At 45.3% G+C, this 20,105-nt stretch overlaps 1 protein-coding gene across 2 annotated transcripts; it reads right to left on the bottom strand.

Annotated features, from left to right (window-relative positions):
• Positions 1–10,280: 10,280 nt before the first annotated feature.
• SGK1 (serum/glucocorticoid regulated kinase 1) lies at positions 10,281–18,593 on the bottom strand. Of its 2 annotated transcripts, none has more exons than XM_058802874.1 (12): positions 18,288–18,593; positions 15,630–15,705; positions 15,115–15,190; positions 14,573–14,677; positions 14,060–14,143; positions 13,826–13,957; positions 13,429–13,541; positions 13,102–13,225; positions 12,660–12,755; positions 12,391–12,546; positions 12,193–12,282; positions 10,281–11,502 (listed from the first exon to the last, which is right to left on the bottom strand). In XM_058802874.1, exons 1-12 carry the CDS (start codon positions 18,523–18,525, stop codon positions 11,335–11,337), a joined length of 1,458 nt encoding a protein of 485 aa, XP_058658857.1. In that variant the 5' UTR covers positions 18,526–18,593; the 3' UTR covers positions 10,281–11,334. The 2 variants fall into 2 exon arrangements, with proteins under 2 accessions (XP_058658857.1, XP_058658858.1); XM_058802875.1 differs by lacking the exon at positions 18,288–18,593 and adding an exon at positions 15,806–15,958.
• Positions 18,594–20,105: the final 1,512 nt, after the last annotated feature.

Here is a 20,105-nt window from a genome sequence, read left to right as displayed (position 1 = left end):
GCATGGACAGGGTGAACAGGGATTGATCATTTCACTGTTTCTTAACACAGTAATTCTAGCTCATGAGGGAAAAGAGAGGTAGAAGAGAGATCTGGGAGAAGATATAGTTCACAGCCACAGTCAAGCACCACAGCTGTCCTCCCACAGTAGAAACTGACAGGCAAGACACGACCTGTGGTGTTCAACTGGACACTTTTCCCTCATATTAGAAAATGTGGGAAATCTGTTGCCACGATTAGGTGTGATGACAGAAGAGGGAAATGCACTTTGTTGAAACCTAATCTGTTGAGCTGGAATACAGGCAGTAGTGAAGAACCCTTTCTGTGGTTTCTGCACAAGCTCACTGCTGAAGCGAGCACCGTATGTCCCCCGTGGGCCTGCAGAGCCGAGACTGAAAGCCTGGCTGTCTCACCTTGCTCACTGCTGCTGTCAGAGCTGACCGGGGTAAACATCCATCAAGCTAATGATGTCCCTGCAGCAGAATTGAGTACAGGCTGTCAAAACCAGCTAAGAAGCACAGCAAGTACCTGCTAGCAGCCCCCTGCCTAGGGTTGGGGATGTTCACATCATCTCCTTCGGCAGAGCAGCTTACAGGTACCTTAAATTTAGTTCAAGGCTGCCTGCATTCATGCAGGCATGCTCTGGTTACAGGGTGTACACACTCCCAGGGGAGGGTTCAACCTACAGTTTGGGAAAGAGGATTTCCTACTGCTGACATGCAATACCATGCCTTCTCCTCAGCATGGCAAAATGATGCTTTTGTCATGTGGTTTTGGATTAACCCAAATGGGAAAAGCTTCTTATATACCTGGAGGGTAGAAAATCTGACCTATTGTGCTCTTCATGCTATTGAGGTAAAAAGGATTAAGATAGAAGTAGTGTAGATGGAGTGAGAAAATATCAGAGTATGCCTCTGCTGATTTCAAGATGCAGCTGCCGTCAGTGTTTGTGCTTGCATTTCTACACCTTCTCCTTTGTTATATTTGGAGTGAAAATTAACTTGCCATACAAGTCCTTAAGGATATGTCATTGATAAGTGTATTTGTGGAAAATCAGTACAGAATATTTAAAATAAATGCAATTAAAATGTTCTTTGATGAAGAGTTCAGAAAAGTTCTATAATCCTAGCTCTGAAAGACATACTGGCAAACTGACATTATATTCAAAGAGGGAAGGGGATTAGATTTTGCACTTGATGTGATCAACTAGGTTCTGAATTGATTCTTCATTTTAGTAACGGCGCTTTTCCAGCTGCCTTTTCAAAGTGCAGATTTCAATAATAATAATAAAAAAAAGCCATATTTATAGAGGACTAAGCTTCCTGGAAATACCACAATTGAATTCACAAGCTTCTTAACATCCTTTTTATATCCTGAAGATTTAATCAGTGTATTTTTGTCTTTAGACAGCAAGTAATTTGGCATTAGAGCTTCACCTTATTTAGGTCGGTTGAAAAAGACTCCTGATTTATAGTGAACATACAGGGAGAATCTAAAATTCTCCCAGACTGACAGCCTAAATTTAGGAAAGGTAACAGAAAGTATTGTACTCAAAGCTAATAGCACTGAGGGAACAGGATACTGTCAGGTGTTTCGGTTCCTAAGCAGAACTCCCCTATTTTGTGATGATGACAACCATGGTGGCCAAATTCTGCTTTCAGTTTTAACTGTAAAAACCCATAGGACTCTTCAGCCTTACTGTAACTTATGTTGACATAAATAACAGCAGGTTTTTTCTCTTTATTTCTCTCTTTATTATTTAAAATTTTACCTTCTTTGAAAACTGCCCTGTTCAAAAAAGATTTAAACAATATTTTCAGTCTTTCAGATAAAAATAAATTTCTATTTGAATTTAGACTAATTTGGAACATAATTATTCTGCAACAAATTGTTTGTAGTAAAAATCTCAGTTAGAATAAAAGTTTTCCTGGTAATAAAAAATGGGCAATATAGTCAGGAAAAGCTGAGATGTGCAAGGCCTTACTTTTTAGATCCGACAGGATATTGTTAGAGATGCTTATAACTTTTAAAAATTTGAGGCAGATTGCAGAGGCTTGCTATGCCATGATCAGGGCAGAGCCTGAATCAAAAGAATCAGAAAGAAAGCTATCAAATGTGCACTACAGAACATTAAGCTACTATCTATAGAGGGAAAAGAGAAGGTGTGAGATTTCTCTGTTGCAGAGAAAATGTGTCTGAATCTGACAAGGACTCGGAGATGAGGGTGTGACAAAGGGCAGACAAATAGAGGGGGTCACAGGCAACTGGGGTGATGGCTTCTCAGGTGTCATCTTTGTGAAACCAAATTCTAATTACAATTTGCTACTCAGTGTTGGATAAATAGAGAGATATAATAGATCCTACCTTTAATATGAGGTTACATGAGTAGCTGCTGGATTCCAAACTGTAAGCAATGTGTATCTTACCTCCTCGTGTCATGGGTTTGGGTACTGCACGTGCCCGTGTGACTCATACAGCATACCCAAGTGTCATCCATCAGCAGTGAACACTGAGACAGGAGAACAAGAGCACTGAAGACTGAGTTCTTGAATTCTCATTCAGGGAAGGGTATTGATATCTTTTTTAAAATAGTCTATTCAAAAAGGCAATTCTGGAACTGAAGCAGCATTTTTTTTTCTTTACTTGAAGAGGACTCTCAGGATGATATGATAACATTAAGGTATATTTGCTGCAAACAGATGAAAGAGCTTAGCTGAAATGAAAACACTGAATAGAGACCATATACTTGGCTACATGTGGGAAAAATAATCACTGCTTGGTTCACGTGCATCCATAAAGTGCTAGAGGATAGATGCAAGTAATCTGTTTGCAATTTCTCACACTTGGTAGATATTTGTGGTTTGTTTAATTTAGAGCTGTCTCATAAAACTCTCCCTAACAGAAAATGGTAAGTACATATCGTCAAAAAATATTTTCATTATAAAAACCTGCTTGTAATTTTCAAGTGGTTGTGGGACCAATTTTTTTAATTGCACAGGAAGCTCTGACTAATTTCCATAAAGTCAATCTTGTGCCAGAACCAAATTGACAGAAGGAGAGGTGAAAATCAAACTTGCTCTGTTTTTTCTTACTTCACAATCAGTGATATTCCCAAAATAATTTTAGCAATTTATACTTATCAAACTTATCAAGTTAAAAGATGTGAGGGGCATTCAGACAATCAAGATGAGCATTCCTGAAATGACTGGAGACCTGACTACATAATGGGAAGAAGAAAAGCTTGGATGCATGAACATCTTTAGGAGAAGATTATCTTCAATCTATGCTTATGTGGAAGATGACACTGTTTCTCCCAGAGCCTTCATGTGGACATTATAGCTGAAACATAGGAACTATTCAAAAGGTTGCACAATCCATGGAAATTCCAAGTGCATGTTGGAGCATGGCTGCTGTGGTCCATAGCCTCAGGCCCTGACACATAGGGCTGTACAGAGACAAAACAACAACAAAGCTCCTGCTGCCAACAGCCAAAAGCCTGCAGCCTCAGGTCAGCATCTCTAACCTCCAGTTGCAATCACGTGACTCAAAGGGATTGATTTTCCATAGCCCAGCTGGGTGACACTAGTGGTCTTAACGCATATGTGAGAGTGCTGAGACAAGTCCCACTTTTACCAGAATATTGCTGTTCTACTCCCCTTTACAACTCCAGCCCTGCGCTGGACCATTATTCTGTGCCGTAATAAGGAAAATGAGGGGTGTTATGGGACCCTTCTCTTTTGTTTAAATGAACTGCCATTTCGGCCCAGTGGTCTGTGGAAACACATCAGAGCTGTCGGTCTAAGCCAGATGTGAAATAAAACACCACCTGAGCAGCTTGACCCTGTTTTACTTTACAGCCTCCAGCAGGGACAAAAGCCACCTCAGCAATGGCTCCATAAGGCAAGGGAGGGAATTCCCGAGCACTGCTAGCAGTTTTTCTTACCAGGCTGTTCCAGTCAAGGTGACATGGAAACCAATAAACATTGTACATCTGGCCTGTCCACTGCAACAGAAGCTGCACACTTGGAGTGAAGGAAAAAAGGAAATGCATAACTCTTTACTATGAGGGTGGTGAGGCACTGGAGGAAGTTGCCCAGAGAAGCTGTGGATGGCCTTTCCCTGAAAGTGTTCACAGCCATGTTGGATAGGGCCCAGACAACCTGGTCTAGTGGAAGGTGCCCCTGCCCATGGCAGGTGGGTTGGAACTAGATGATATTTAAGTTCTCTTCCAACCCAAAGCATTCTGTGAATCAATGATTATACAAAAATATATATATCAGAATGTATCAGCAAGAACTATAGTACACACAGCAGTAGAGCAGGTAGTTACTAAACATTAAATTTTATTTATGTAAATAAATAAAACTCACTCCAGTGGAGTGAATACGCTGTGGGCTTTGCTTATTGTAAGGCTCTAAGATCTATCTCAGAGTGACTAACTGCAGTATTTGAGCATGAACAGTTGGTGAATTATTTTTGACCCAGATGGTAACAGGCCCCCATCAAATGTTTTGTTTGACTCATGCCAGCTGAATGGCTCTGCTTATGATGCTCTCATGTTACATGAAAAAATGGTTTACAGGTTTACATGATTTAGTATAACTCCCTGTAGATCTTGGCAGCGTTTCACACAAGAACTACTCTCCTTTTATATATTTTAATGGAGTGTCTCAGTGTCTTATCTATTTTCAGCTCTTCACCATTACCTGTCATAATACTGTGCATGATGGGAACATGCCAAGGAATGCAATGTCACATTAATAATTGTTAATATATAACAGGGCAGATATCCAAAGTGATAAGTATTTTAGAAATAATAAAACTTTTTTTTTTTTTTGCTTTTCATATTTGTTCTCCAGCACTTTCCATTTTATAGACTGCTTGTTCTAATTCTCATGTCCTTGTTGTCAGTAGCTGAAATACTTCTTTGTAGTGGCCACAAAATAAGGAGCAGTTTATCTGTAGTCATCTGTAAACCTTAACTTAAAAATCCATGCTTTGGAAGTTGATTGTCAAATCTGTTAAGCCTTCTTCTGGCTTGCAGTCATGTTTTAAACAAATACCGTTTTTCTCTGCTAAATGTTCTTAATTGCTTGCAGGGCTTATCAGCATCTGCAGAGGTAAAATTCTTCAACTCCCTGGTGAGCTGCATCATTTCCAGTTAGTTCCATGTCTTTTGATATCAATCCCATGTGCCTAGGATGTGATCTGCTAAACACACATAGATGGTAAGCAAAATATGCACATGCTGAATGATCATCTGCGAGGGAGGAGGAATCTGTTTTAAGCAAGTGCATTTACAAGTCAGTGAAAACTCCATTTATAGGCAATGGAAAGAAACCATCCCCACCAGAGCACCCAACATGTCTGTTTAAGACAAGTGAGATCACTTTCTCTCTCTGGGTACCTGGAAAGTCGCTGTAAGGGGAGACTATGTTGCATGCTCAGGTCTGACCCATACTGATCAAGAGGTATGATTTAATTAACTTAGCCATAAACTGTAAACTGGCATGGGGCCCAATGTTTCTCAGTGAGACTATTTTCTATATTCAGAGTTGAAAAATTAATAACTAGATAATCTCTTATTAAGCAGGGACGGTTCTTACAAGTCTGCAAATTTATCATTCACAGAACATCAGTAAAATATAACCTTAGTACCAACCTGATGTCTGGAAGCCAAAGTGATCCTGGAATACAGGGAAACTTTGGACCCAAATCTGGAAACATAAGTCACATTTGCGACCCTCTTTTACAGTAACCAATTAAGCATGTCCCATAGTCTCATGGTCATTACTAAAAAAAAGTATATGGATTATTTTGTTCCTTCAGAAAAGCTAGGTCCCTGTATACCCACATATCATTCTTAATTTTTATTTCAGTGTTCACTTCAGCACAATCAGTCATTAACTGTGGTTGTATGGTCTATATTACGTATGTTCAAATCCATACACAGGCTATTTTTTGCATCTATAATTGAACTGATACAGAGCAGTTCTCAGCAGGAAACTACTCTGTATGGCATATACTTTGTACTTGGGGAGACATTAGTTGTCCAGCTGCCTTCAGAGCAGTATGTGCATTTACCTGAACTAATAAATTTATTTCCCTAAGAAAAGCAAAAATGGTAACTGACTGACTTACATTTTTTAAAATATATATATAGGACTGTGTGCTAGATTTCTACTCTCTGGTAGACTACAAAAAATATTGCCTCTTTACAAAAGTAAAGATACGTTTCTATAGATTTCAAAAGTAAGTATATGGATTTTCTACACCAGTGTAGAAAATCTTAATACCAAACCACTAGAGACCAATCATAACTATAGACTCTAAAGTGCAGAGAGAAGGATGTTTAGGAGAACTGAGAAAGCAGGATAAAGTCTAAGAAGGCTTAGGCCTTATCCTATAAACCACTTATTTGTGTGCTTCATATACTACATTCATAAAAGATGGCCTGAACTGTGGGATCTCTCCTCCTCATCAACATGTGAGAGACCCTCCACAGAGTACTTCACATCCTCACTCATGGGGAGAGACAATTCAGTGAGCAGATCCCTACCAAATAAACAGGCCAAGGCTGTAGATCCCTTCCTAAATAGTCCAGCCTTTCCAGATAAGGAGCTGCTGAAGGAGCCATGGGCACAGCGCAATGCTGTTCTGGCCTGGTGCTGCTTATCCCTCCTGCTGGAGGAGAAGGAGAGGGGCAGCATCCATTTGTAGCAGCTGGCAATCCGGGCACCAAAAAATACTCGGGAGGGAACTCTTGTGCCAGCCTGGTGCTTCTCAGAGGCAGATGAGTCCCGATGGGGATGTTACAGGGAAGACTGAATCTGACAAAGAAATCTGGGCTTAGTAAGGCCTGCACAGCTCCAGGAACGCAACCCCCTCTATCATCACGGGTGGATGCCTGTCTGCAAGAGGAACCGGAGCTGTGCCATGGCTCCTGCCCCTCTCTCAGCACCAGCTTGAACCAGTGGCTCACGAGGGGCAGGAGGAGGGCACCATTTCCCAGAGTCGCCGTCTGCCTCCCCTCCTGTCCCTGCGACAGGCTCCCACCCCCGCCAGCGCCCCTCTCCCTCTCCCGGCGGGAGCCGAGCGCTGCCCGGCGGCACCACGGGGTGTCAGCCTCGGCCCGGGCCACAGCGCGGCCCCGCTCTGCCCGGGCTCGGGGACACGCAGAGCTGCAGGACTGACCGCACATAGCCGCAGGTGACCACAGGGACACGCGTGAGGACCAAACGCTGGCACTGCGGTGCCCCCGGACCTGTGCAGGAGAGCCAGCAGCTGCCGCATTTCAGTCTCTCACAGAAGAGACCGACCTTTCGGAGCCTGGCTTGACTCTCAGCAATTGCTGAACAAATTGTACATATCTGTATTAATTGTTTGAAGATTGCTATTTCAGATAGGGGTTTCCCCCCCCCCCCCCCCCCTTCCCGCCATATCTTTGGAATGTTTTGTAAGCATTTTTGCAGAAATTTTCCATAACCAGGCCTAGCCAGCATGGAAAATTTTATCCCGACCTTGAAATGTAGGCCTTCATAGCAGGAACTGCAACTGTGAGGAGCATCAGAAAGCATCTTTACTGTAAACTGTCATAGCAGTCCTACCAGGGTAGCAGCCCTACAGCCACCTGATATCACATAAACATCTGTAGATCTGGTACTGCAGCTAAATAGGAACATAATTTTGTGCAATATTTCATTTCCCTTCTTACAAGAGTCCAGATGGGCCCAGATTCATCTCACCTACCCTCAGGTACCCCAGGTGAGATGCTGAATTAGGACTACTAGCCAAAGCTTCTTTCTGAGCAGCATCCCTCATTTCTAGCACCTATCTGTAGAAATGTTTCACTAGAGATGCAAGGCTGTACTAGAGTCTTGGGTTTTTTTCATTAATTTCTCCAGGCTCATTATAAGTCTACAGAGGGTAGGCATAAACTACTTTCTAAGAATTTTTTGGGGGAGAGACAGGAACTTCCTGCTTAATTTGCTTATTATCCAGTCTGTCCTCCAGCCTGCTGAGTATAAGGAGCAGAAGAAAAATAGTCACTAGGAAGTTTCTCTTATCTCCCTAAGGCTCATGAAACGGTTCATGTCTTTTGGTACACGGAGATAAGTAGCACATACTAAACCACGTGAGATGTCTGCATTTACGTATTTCAATTTTTTTGCATGTATTATCAATACAATCCACACAAAGAGCATATGAAAACCCAAGCATGCTATGCTTGCTATGCAGGTTACAATATAAGTGTTAGAAGTTTAGTTGCATTGACCATTCTGCTAAATAAAGCTGTCCAAACTGGTGGCAGTTACCACACTGCCACCAGCAGAAAGTATGGATGACTACTTCCATTTTACAAATGAGTGAAATTAAAGTACAGATTCAGGTCTTAGTCAAAAAGGCTCATAACACCTATGTCACCTCTGATTTCAGGAATGCTAGCACTTTGCCTCTCAGTGCAGAGACTTTTCTCTAAAGAAAATACAGATCTTATAGACACAGAATCCCATAAAACAAACAAAACAACAAACACAAAACCCAGGTGACTTCCACAGATTCTTCCTACAGGCATGACTGTAATACATCAAGATCAGCAAGATTAAAATCATGGACAACTTTTTCCCCTTTTCAACACCAAACAATTGAGGTGGCATGTGTTAAATATTCATTGCTAGCAGTTGCAGACTTTTGCAGAAAACAGCAGCAACATAATAAGCCTACGCATGGTGGAACATTTAGAATTACAATCAGACATTGTTTTTTAAAAGGAACCCATTAAATACCCTACATCTTGGCAGAGATGAAAAGCACATGATGTACACCTTTGAGTCACTGAAGTTTTATACTTCTTTATTATTAATTTCTCCAGCAGGTTTTTTTCCTTGAAAATGATAGGCAGCGTTTAACGTTCTGTTACCCTGGAGCTGCAGCTCTCTGCTCGCGTATCTGCACGCAGCACCTTGCTCATGGCTGGGAAATGTGAGGCAAAGATAATGTGTATGCACAGCTTCGTTGCTTGGCAAGAAAAGCTTCATTTTCTGTAGAGACAAATTAGCACTATATATTTTAACATCTCTAGCCTACAAAGTCACAGGCACAAAAGATGTTTCAGGAACATTATAGCAGTGGAAGACTTTGCAGAGCCTGTTAGTGCACTATTCAAGGAGTTTTTGAATGCATGAATTTGAGTTTGTTGGGAGTTTGAGGGGGAGGTGACTGCATCTCTTTCAGATAATAACTGAATCTCAAAGGTTTCTTGGCTGCTATAAATTAGCATTTTCAGCTCTGAGTGTGGTCTCCCAGAAACAGTTTATGGCTAAAGCCATACACATTTTTCTGTTCCTACATGGAACGGATAATAAAAGCTGGAAAATTACTGCAGGCTTTTATCTCAGAAATGTAATGAATAGAAATACCAGCCCTATTAGCGAATTGCTTACACTGCTGTTATCACAGCAGCCTGAGCAACATTCAACTATCCAACTTTTCTCAGCAACTGTTCCTCTGGATTCTCAGAATTGCTAAGACCAACAACTGAAATACCCAATGGATAATGGAACTGTAAAGAAGGTGCAGAAGCTCAGTTCCTCAGAGAAAAAAACCATCCCTCACCACACAAAGGAAACCGAACAGGATCACCCAAGAAGCAAGTAGATGATCTTGCTTCTTGGCCAGAAATCCCTCTGGCAGGCCATCTGGTAGCAGTACTCAGTAATAAAAAACTAACAGTTTTAGGTAAAACAGTTTTACCCCAGCTGCAAGCATATGATCAGTGAGTGAATAGATTTTGAACACTGGTAAACTCAGGGTACAGTGCACTGCCCCACATCACAGCAGCAAGATGTTAGAAGCTCCAGGATGGACTCCCCAATAGGCGCTGTTTCCAAAGTACCATGATAGTCTGTAGTGTACATCTGCAATGCTGTGCTAAAACATCTCATGTCTTGGTTACCTAAGGACATCATTCAAGTGTAACTGTGCCTTGCCCACACCATAGAGCAGCACCTGCACTTTGCTTGAGGCAGAGAAACTAATTTTGAGGGAATGGGAGCATTTGTATCACGAAAGAACACCCACTCTACACAACCACTCCCAACACCCATACTTGGAAGACCAACTTGTATCCACGTACTTTGCCAAGCCGTATTCATGGCAAGACTTCTATGGGTGCAGTCTGATGGAATAACCATCACACACCTAAACAAAATTAGCTGATTGGCAGCTTGGACTTATTTTAAATCTTGCTAAAACCTTTGTTTTAAAATAAGACAAAGTTCATGGAAGTATTTTTCAGGATTTTACTGCAAACCTATGGGTCTGGTCACAAAAAAATATGATACATATAACCATGTTAATTATATTACATTACAATGATGGTATACATTACAAGTAAGTCTGTAAGTTTAAATATACATCTAGAGTTACAACTGAATGTACAGATCTTTTTTACAATACATACAATCAGGAATGAAAATCCCTCAAACCCCAAGACCATAAATAATGCCCATTTTACAGATGATATCTTTTAAACTAAAGAAGAAAAAAATAAAAACCAACAGCTTTGACTGACTGCACAGCTGGGGCATTTTGGTCCATAAAAACCCTTTCTAAAAATAGAAATCTTTTTTCATAGCAGCAATGCTTTCTTCAAGCATTTGGATACAAGTAATTGTGAGCCCATTTCAATAATTTTAGTTGACAGTATAGATTTACAAAAGAAATTTCAAAATTACACTTAATTTATCTTCCAAATATGGAAGAAACAAACAATGCCCCACATTGTGGTATCCTGCAAGTGTCACACTGATGCTTTAAACTAAGTCCATCTGTAGTACGCAGACCACACGTATACCATTTGTTCACATAGTAAACCCACAAAAATGAACTGAGAAACACACTCTGTGACAGGGAAAGCTTTGGAGCTCACAAGATCTCATCAGAAAAAAGGCACATTTCATAAAATCCTTATCACCTTCAGATAGATCTCCAGGCAAGGCTTTTCGAGCACGATTACAAAACAGCTTATTCTTACTCCTATGATCTGCCGTAGCAGTCTATGGCAGCGATCATTTTTTCTTTCCCAAGGAGACAGCACCACTTTGGGGGAAGAACAAATGGAAATGAAAAGCCTGTAAAGCTCATTTAGAATGATGTGCTCTTCAAAAAAGCTTCCAGCAAAAAGTGTAGTTGAAATTAAGGCTGCAAAGCTGCCATGGTGGAAATGTGCAAATTCTCTTTCAAGGTGACTGGTCAACTGGCAGTTCCACCAGAAGGCCAAACAAAAAATAAAAATAATAGTTATTATTATTAAAAAAGAATAAAATAAAAACGTTCACAAGAAAGAGTCCACGGGTGGGGCATATGAGAAGCCCAAAAAAGCCTCAGCGGCTTCTTTGACGCTGGCAGTGATGAGGATGCTGTCTGGGGACTGGCCAATGGAGTTAGGGACTGGCTCATCTGTAAACTCCGGATCAAAGTGTCGCAGGTCACTGGGGCCGCTCTGTGGAAAGGACAGAAAAGGAATTTAGACCTTAAGATTTTGTGAGTTCACAACTCAATTCTCTATGGAGACAAGCACCCTCATACAGAGATTCAGTGTTATCACCTCAGGCCCCCTGTTTAGCAGCCTTCAACAGTTTAACCTTTTTTGTATGCTGTAGCACACTGACTCACTAAAAACAAGATGATTCAACTTAGTATGGCTGCAGTCCCACAAAGCTCATGCAACAGAAGCTAAATGCAAACATGCCACTCTGCCACACAGCAGTTTGCAGTGCAGGACTTTGGTCTCCTAGTTATTAAAGGAAGTTATAAAATGCTCAGAAAGTTATGGAGAGCAACCTCCACAACCTGATCTCTCACTTTACATGTTAGTATCTGACAAGCCAATTTTAATTCTGCCATAGGGAAGCTACTTGCTCCCTACACCTTAACTTCTCCTTCGGTAAAATGGGGAGGCTGGGCATTATTTTAAAATTCCCATGCAAATGAAGCATGTGAGACAACAAAAAAAACAGCCAAAGTCAATTACCACCTGTTTTTTACTTTGTTTGGACACAGATACAGGGGAAGGAAAGTTCCATTCCCCAAACACACCCACATCTGGGCACTTGCCCCTGGCTCCTGGGCACCCCAAAGACAAGGGGTAAAAACACTCTCCATGCACTCTATAATTAGAAGTGATACGTACCACATTTGGGTTAAAAGGGGGTGTAATCTTCTTATTAATGAGATCATCCCAGTTAATTGGGGAGAAGAAGATGTGATTCTTAATCTCCATCTGTTAAGAGAGAGAAAAATAGATTAATTCAGAACTGAGCTAATGTAAACAGTATGGCCCAGTCATCCTCCCAACACTGCATGAGGGCGCTGGCCAGTTCTCACTTACAAAGTCCTCCTTGGCACCGAGCCTCTTTGTCCTGTCCTTCTGCAAGAGGCCTTCCAGGAGATGTCTAGCTGAGTTAGTGATATTTGGCTTCAGCTGCAAGGGTTTGTTCAAGATATTGTCGTACATTTCTGCGGTGTTTCGGCTGTAGAAGGGCGGCTGTGGGAAGCAGAAAAGGAGGAGTTAATGAGGCTGATGGGCAGGCATGGGGTTTCTTGTGGGAAAAGGTTGAGTAAGCTAGTTTGATCTGTCATGAAGGATTTGTTGCTTACCAAGCCATAAAGCATCTCATACAAGACTGCTCCAAGGCACCACCAGTCCACAGTCCGGTCATAGGGCTGCTTATGGAGAACTTCAGGAGCAAGATACTGTGTAAGAGAAGGGAAAGAGCCATGTGAGCCATAGGGATCTTTACAACCAAGAAAGCCTCCCCATTCATGAATGAAAGCAGCTTACTGAATCCCAGCAACATCTAGGCTAAAGGAAAGCTACACTATTTTTACAGACAGGCAGATGGCTTGAGAGCTGTTCTCTCCTGCTCAGCAAGCTCCATGCATCCTACATGTATTCACTGGCAGCCCTATTATTAAAAGGCCCATAATGTCCCCTGCTCATGTAACCAGCCTTACATACACCTGGGACAAGTCGGTTTTCACTGCTAAGAACAGCTCTTGCTGTTGTGCTGAGAGTGGGGGGGCTGAGGGCTGGCCATACCTCTGGTGTGCCACAGAAGGTGGAGGTTGTGCCATTGTGCTCTATGTTTTCTTTGCAGAGTCCAAAGTCAGTCAAGACAATGTGCCCCTGTGAATCAAGCAGGATGTTCTCTGGCTTCAAGTCTCTGCAGGAAGAGATGAAAGAGATAAATAAATGTTAGAGGAGGTGCAGCAAGAATATTTTAGGTGTAGCTGTTCAGAGAAGTTCACTAAGCCACCACAAAATATTAAATGCAATTCCAAGCTCCTATGGATCTGAACTTTTCAATGTTTATTTAACAAAGCACATGTTTTTTTTCTGTACAACAAATTGAACAAGGCTGCTCACCGATAAACGATGTTCAGGGAGTGCAGATAGCCCAGTGCACTGGCAATTTCAGCAGCATAAAATCGGGCTCTTGGCTCCAGGAAGCAACGCTCCCTCTGGAGATGGTAGAACAACTACAGGAGACAGAGAGAACAAAGTCGTGTAAACGGCGCCAAAGCCTGTTAACAACGCACTTAATTAGACTCAACATATATAGCACGGGGAGAACAATAGCAGGAAATGGCCTAAGGATCCTTTGGTAGTTCAAAAGTTGGCAGGCAGAAACATTGAATCTAGTAACTTCTCCCCCATGACTTTTCCCCTTGCAGCTTTTTTTGTATTTAAAAGGAAGGGTGAAAATATCTACCCTACCACCATGCACATGATAGGAAATACTAATAATTTTCTTACTGCTTACCTCTCCACCATTGATGTAATCCAGGACAAAATACAATTTGTCTGCAGTCTGGAAGGAAAAGTGAAGCCCGACCAGGAAGGGGTGTTTCACATTTTTCAGCAAGACATTGCGTTCTGACATAATGTGCTTCTCCTGAAAACATCAGAAATCCATTAACATTTAGTACACTTGCTTAGCGGTAGCAGTAAAAAGTTTTTGATGGACATTGCAATGGCATTGAGAAGAGCAGCTTACCTCCTTCTTCTTCAGGATTGCCTTTTTCTGCAGGACTTTAACAGCGTAGAACTGCTCTTCTGCCTTATGCCGTGCAAGGAGGACCTGAAAGTGCATAAAATTGCAGAACTGAGTAATATTGAAATATGGAACAACTTGTAAACACAGCCAGCAACCAGCCTTTACTTTAGCTTCTGAGCACTGCCACATCCCTCTGGTTCAATGTGCAAGCCCTTTGCTGGAAATGCCTGACACTGTTACCGTTCTGGCAGAATTATCTAGCCCAAAGATACTACATCTAGCTTCTTTCTCTTCCAAAAGCCAAGTACATCTATTCTTCAGAGCACTAGAGGACTGAGTTCCCTTGCTCTTCTGACTCATTCAAATGCAGAGTCCCTGTTCCTGCACTGGATGTGCTCAGGTTTGGTTTGAGAGATCACCATTCACCAACGACAGTGCAAACCCCACTCGTCGGTATTTCACAGAGAAGCTCAAGAATAAATAAGTTAGAATGAAAATAAAAGTTATGCTTACCTTCCCAAAACTGCCTTTTCCAATCACTTTTAAGAAATGAAAGTCTGATGGTTTGGCATGTGGGTTGGATGATGGGCCGAGATTGATCTGCTGTGAAGGACTGGGCTAAAAAAATACAGAGAAACCACGTTCATTAAAACAGCTCAGCAATGAGAGTCCCAACAATTTATCCTTTCTAAAAATATAAATAAAGTGACCTTGAAAATAAAGATTAACACTCTTATTGCCACTAAAACTTGATCTCTTAACAGATATCTTAAACTAATAGCTACTGCCTAAAAAGTCTAACAACCATAGCTTACTTAAAAGTGCTTGTTGAAGTCCTCGACACATTCCATACTGAAATAACAACTCATAACTCTTCTTAAACATTTTTATGTTTGAAACAGAAAGTTTCAGTCTAACCCAACTATTCCTCCTTGTTTACATTAGTGTGCTATGAGATTGCACTAATGCAATACTCGTGATGCTAATTTCGCTACACTTCTATTAGTGGCCGAATTGATGTTCTAAAAATGTCACACTGAGTAAAATCTACTTACCGGAGGAGAAGGATTAGCATTCATAAGTTCAGGCTCTTGAGGCTGAGAGATTTTCAAGATAGACTGAACTTCAGGGCTGCAAGGATAAGAGCACACATGATTAGAAGTTAACCGGGAGCAGCACAGGCAGATCTTCTCGCCAGAGGGCAAGCACGTATCACGGAAGAGTTTTGCTTGAGTCTACTACAGAAGGCAACCAAAACAATCCATTCGATTTAAAGAGTAAAATTTTTCTAGTGACAGTAAGTTCCATCATACAAAGAAATTTACATACACACTAAGTACGGCACAAAATAGGGACGGGTCCCTAGAAATCTCTGACTTATTTGTTCCAAACCCAGCTCACGGAGAGATGGTTGCGAAGTGACTAATACCTCAACAAGACAAATAAATTCTTCCGTAACAGTAATGCCGCAGGAATTGCGGTAAGCAAACATTATTTTTAAACTACATCTCGCAATATCTAGGGATATTTGTGACTGAAATCCCCTCCCCACAAGATTTCTGACACTTACTGCTTGCATGCATAGGAGTTGGTGGCTATCTTCTGAATGAAATCGTTTAGTCCCATTCTTCTCTGCTTCATGAAAGCTATAAAGTAAAAGGAAAGGAGAAACAAAATCGTTAAGCCACCGTGACAGAAAAATCACAGCCCCTTGAGCTTCTTCGAAGAAGTCCGCACGCCGCTCACCGATGAGGATGGCCACCATCCCTCTCATCTTCGAGTAAGTCAAGGTAGGACCAGACGCCTCAGCTGCTTTCACGGTCATTTTGAAGCAAGAGCGGGATGCACAGCAAGGGCACAGTACCACCAGCTCCCAGCACCGCACTGACTTGGCGGAGCACCCGGCGGCGTTTAAGTGGCGGCGGCGCTGGGCGGGACCGGGGCGGGGCGGCGACGATCGCGGCCCCCCGACGTCCTGTGAGGGGCGGCCAGTGGCTGCCTCGGGGGATGTCGAGGGTGGGAGGGGAAGGCAATCGTCGCTGCCTCACCACCGCCCTACCTTGGGCGCACCCCTCAGGGGAGCCCCACACAGTACCCCGCAGGACCTTGCCTCAGGATGCCGAGCATCCACAGGCAAAAGAATCAAATCCTTTTTTTTTTCCTTGACAGCAAACTCCCGTAACCCTGACTTTCTCTCTCCCCCTCCCCCCCTTTTGTTATCCGGCCCTACTTATTTTACGGTTATATAAAGTAGAAATCTGGCTGTGTTTTTAGGACGACCACCTCTTCCCGAAAGCATGGGTGTCCCCCCACCAGCCCGCAGTCTGCGTCCGCTCCCGGTGCCGCCGCACCGGCGGAGCGGCGATAAGGGACGCTGACGTCTCCCTGAAGGAGCCGCAGTGACTCAGAAGAACAAAATTTCCTGCCCGGTTTTCAATAAAACAAACAAACGTCCCTTCTGTGCACTGCCCTGATCCTGGCTGGGACATAACTAAAAGCAAAAGGAAAAGAAAAATTAATGCCAAAAAGGGAAACAACGGGAGAAAAAAATCCGTTCCCTGAACTTGGAGGAGAGAGCAGAAATCTACTTCTAGAAAAGCTGGGGAGATTACCGAGGGCTGGACAAGTGCAATAACGGGGGGGGGGGGGGGAGAAAGGGAAACAGCCCCGCTCTGCAGATTTTGTTTTTACTGTACACGGTCATTTGGGAACACCGTGTACCCGGGATATAATGGCTCAGTCGCTTCCCCACGGGCGCGCCGGGGGCACACCAGGAGCACTGGTGCATGCACGGCGCCCAAGGTGAAAGAATGCAGCCGGAGCCCTCCTCCCGGGGGTCGCGGCAAGGACCACGGCCTGCCGCCAGGCTCCCCCGCCGGGGCGCATCCCCGCCCCAGCCCTGGCACGGGTCGGGGGGGAACCGAGCTCCTGCGCCCTGCAGGCGGCTGGAAGTTTCCACCCGACGGGGTGTTATTCATGCGCGTTTCGCCTCGCTGTCTGAACGAAGGGCGCTGGGTTGCGGCCAGCCGCTCCAGCTGCAACCTGCCCCCGTCCTCCCCCCGCCCGGAGACCGTCTTTTTACTCTTTTTTTTTTTTTTCCCTCTGTACCCGCTGCTGCTGCCTCCCCCCAGAACCAGTGCCGGCCGCTGGGTGGCATCCCTTGGCAGCTGCCTGCAGCCTGCGCCACGGGGTAGAGGGAGGGCGGGCAAGCAGCGCAGCACGGCAGCCGTCACAGGCAGCAGCTCACCTTGAACGGCAACATGGATGACCCGGAGAAGAGAGAGACAGAGCCCTGCGAGTTGGGCACAGGTCTTTCAAAAGCGCTACAATGGCGTTATAGGGAAAAAGCAAAGAGGGAGGATTGCCGGCTCCGCGCCTCCGGTGGCCTTCCCGGAGCAAGGGGCCCTTGGCCGGCCCCGCCGTCCCGGTTAGGGAAGTGGAAGGGAGCCGGCGCCAGGGAAGGAAGCGGCGACTGGAGAAGCAAGGAAATGTGGACTGCAGCTGGCGGGGCTCTAAATTTTCTCACTTGTGGCTTTCCTCACTCTGTTGCACACAGAGATTGCCACTGTCATTAATGCAAGTGGAGAACAAAAAAATAAAAAAAAAAAAAAAAAAAGAAAAACGAATTCCACAATAAAGTTTGGGATTTAAAACTATCCTCAAAAAAATCCCGCTTGATAGATTGAAAGAGAAGCAGACAGTTGTCTCTGTCCCTTCGTGCTGTTTTCAGAGTACTGCTGTTAAAAACCACTCGAGATCCACAGTTGCGACGGTCACCAAATTCCCCGTCCCCTGCCCCTCTGCCTGCTGGCATCTCCGGGCTACAAGGCGATGACCCCCGGCACGTTCCTGCCTGCTGTGCACAGAGGCAAACGGCTCCCAGTCTCTGGCACAACCCGCTCGCAGCTCTGCACAGCTTGCCAGAGGCTGACACCCACTGCCGTCCTGCCGGCTCAGCCGCGGCCCCCCACGCCGCCCGCAAGCGCCCCCGCTCCAGCCGGCTACACCAGCGCCCTCGCCCCCGCTCTGCGTCGGTCTCTTTACAAGGATTCCGCTGCTCTCGCCAAGTCACCTGGCCTCTGTTCGTGCCAAGCGCTGCCTCGGCTGCCCCCCGCACGCACCCGCCTGTATCCCCCGGTGCATCGCTGCGCGGGGACCCCGCTGCTGGGGGAAGGCTCTTTTCCCCGTGGAGAACAGTTGTCCTGCCAGGGCGGAGCGGTGAACCCACCTTTCAGGGACGACTTCTCCTCTTTGCCCCTCATCTTGCTGCCTGTCGGGACCCCGGGCGCGGCGCGGCGGCGCGGAGGCTGTGCCTGGGCTCCCGCTCCCGGCCGCTGCTGCAATCCCGAATAACTCCCCTTCCTGGCCGGGCGGCCCGCAGGCAGGAGGGAGGCGGCGAGGGCGGCGAGGCCGGCCGGCGCTCCCGCTGACCCCTTTATGGACGCGCTATCGAGGGCGGCTGACATGCGGGAGCGTTATAAAGTTCAGCACGGGCCGCCCCGCACACTCTGCCCCGTTGCAACATCACCCTCAAAATTACTGTAATCAGCGCGCACACAAACACACGCACGGGCGGAGCGGGGCGGGGGGGCCGCTCCGGCCCTCCCTGACCTGCCGGCCGCGGCCGGCCCTGCCCCACGGAAGCTGGCGCTGCCCACGCTCCCCGGCCAGGGCGCGGTGCGAGCGGCCGCGCACCCACGGCGCGGCTCCCGCGCCCCCTCCCCTCCCGTCCGGCACGGGCAGCGGCGGGGCGGGGGCTGCTGCTGCCCGCGGGGGGCTCGGGGCTGCGGCTCCCGGCCGGGCTTCCCCGGCGGCCGGATAGCGCCGGGGCGGGACCGGCGCCCCGCTCCGACCTGGCACCCTGCGCCTTCCGCCGGCAGCGCCCCGGCGGCGCCCCCCGCCCGCCCGCGCGGCACCGCTGCCCGCCGCCCGCCACCGCCCGCGCCGGCGCCGCGCACCCCGGCCGCGCCCCGCCGCGGGAAGCCGTGTCCTGTCCCTCCGTGCGGCACCCACCTGCCGGCTCCCGCACCCGGCACGGCCCTCGCCCCCTCCCCATGCCCGCCGTGCCTCGTAGCCGCGATGTTCATGCCCCCCCCGCGTGGAAGGGGGGAATGCCGCCCAAGGAACGAATTATTATTATTTTTTTAGTTAATGTAGCGTTTTAAGCAGTTCATAACTGGGTTCTCCAAAGCCCGGGATGTCCTAAAGTTGTATTTTTAAACTTTTGTTTACAATGACGGCAGCAAGCTTCAGGAGTTAAAAGGCAGGAGAGAGCACAAGAAAGGAACAAGTAATCAAAGATCCCATTTCTGAGATGCCAAGTCTTGCAGGAGAGCATCAGAATATCTCAATAAATCGCATCAAAAATTTGTATAGACAATGTCTTAGGGCTGTACAGCTAAAAAGTAAATACAGGAAAAGAATCAAAGAATCACAGTGATGTTCCACACTCATGTTACTTGTTACCTAGCCTAAAAAATTGACAAACTGTCCTGAAATTCTAAATTAAGAGTTTTTCAAAGCAAAATGAATAATAATAAGGAAGAGGGTAGATGCTGGAAATAAAAGGGAAAGGGAGACTCCACAAACAGAATACTAAAAGTTTTTAAAACTCTTTGGCCCAGGATGTACACACTCCAAAAGAGTGGATGAGTTAAAGAGCGGGTGGACAAATCAGTAGGAAAAAAACACCCAGGATTTAACTACACAGGCAGCATGTCTGACCTGAAATGTTCCTGTACCACAAATCCCTGTAAGCCAGGGATGGGTTGAAGCATATCGCTGAATAGTTGCCTGTTTTTTCCTTCTCATGTCATATTGCGATATTAGATAGTGATAAGTGACCGGCTAACCCAGTAACCCGGACTGACCTGCATGGACTTGGGACACATCCTCACCTTCTGACAATCTTACACTGCACTTCTGAGTGGCATGATACTGTTTTATTTGTACTAGAAAACTCCAGGAACTGCTGCTCACTGGCAAGAAGGAAAAGAACTGATTTGATTTGTAACCTAATGTGAAACATTTGGCTCTGCCAAGTACA

Source organism: Ammospiza caudacuta, chromosome 3, assembly GCF_027887145.1.
Source record: "Ammospiza caudacuta isolate bAmmCau1 chromosome 3, bAmmCau1.pri, whole genome shotgun sequence".
NCBI lineage: Eukaryota > Metazoa > Chordata > Aves > Passeriformes > Passerellidae > Ammospiza > Ammospiza caudacuta.
This window is presented reverse-complemented; position numbering and strand designations above follow the sequence as displayed.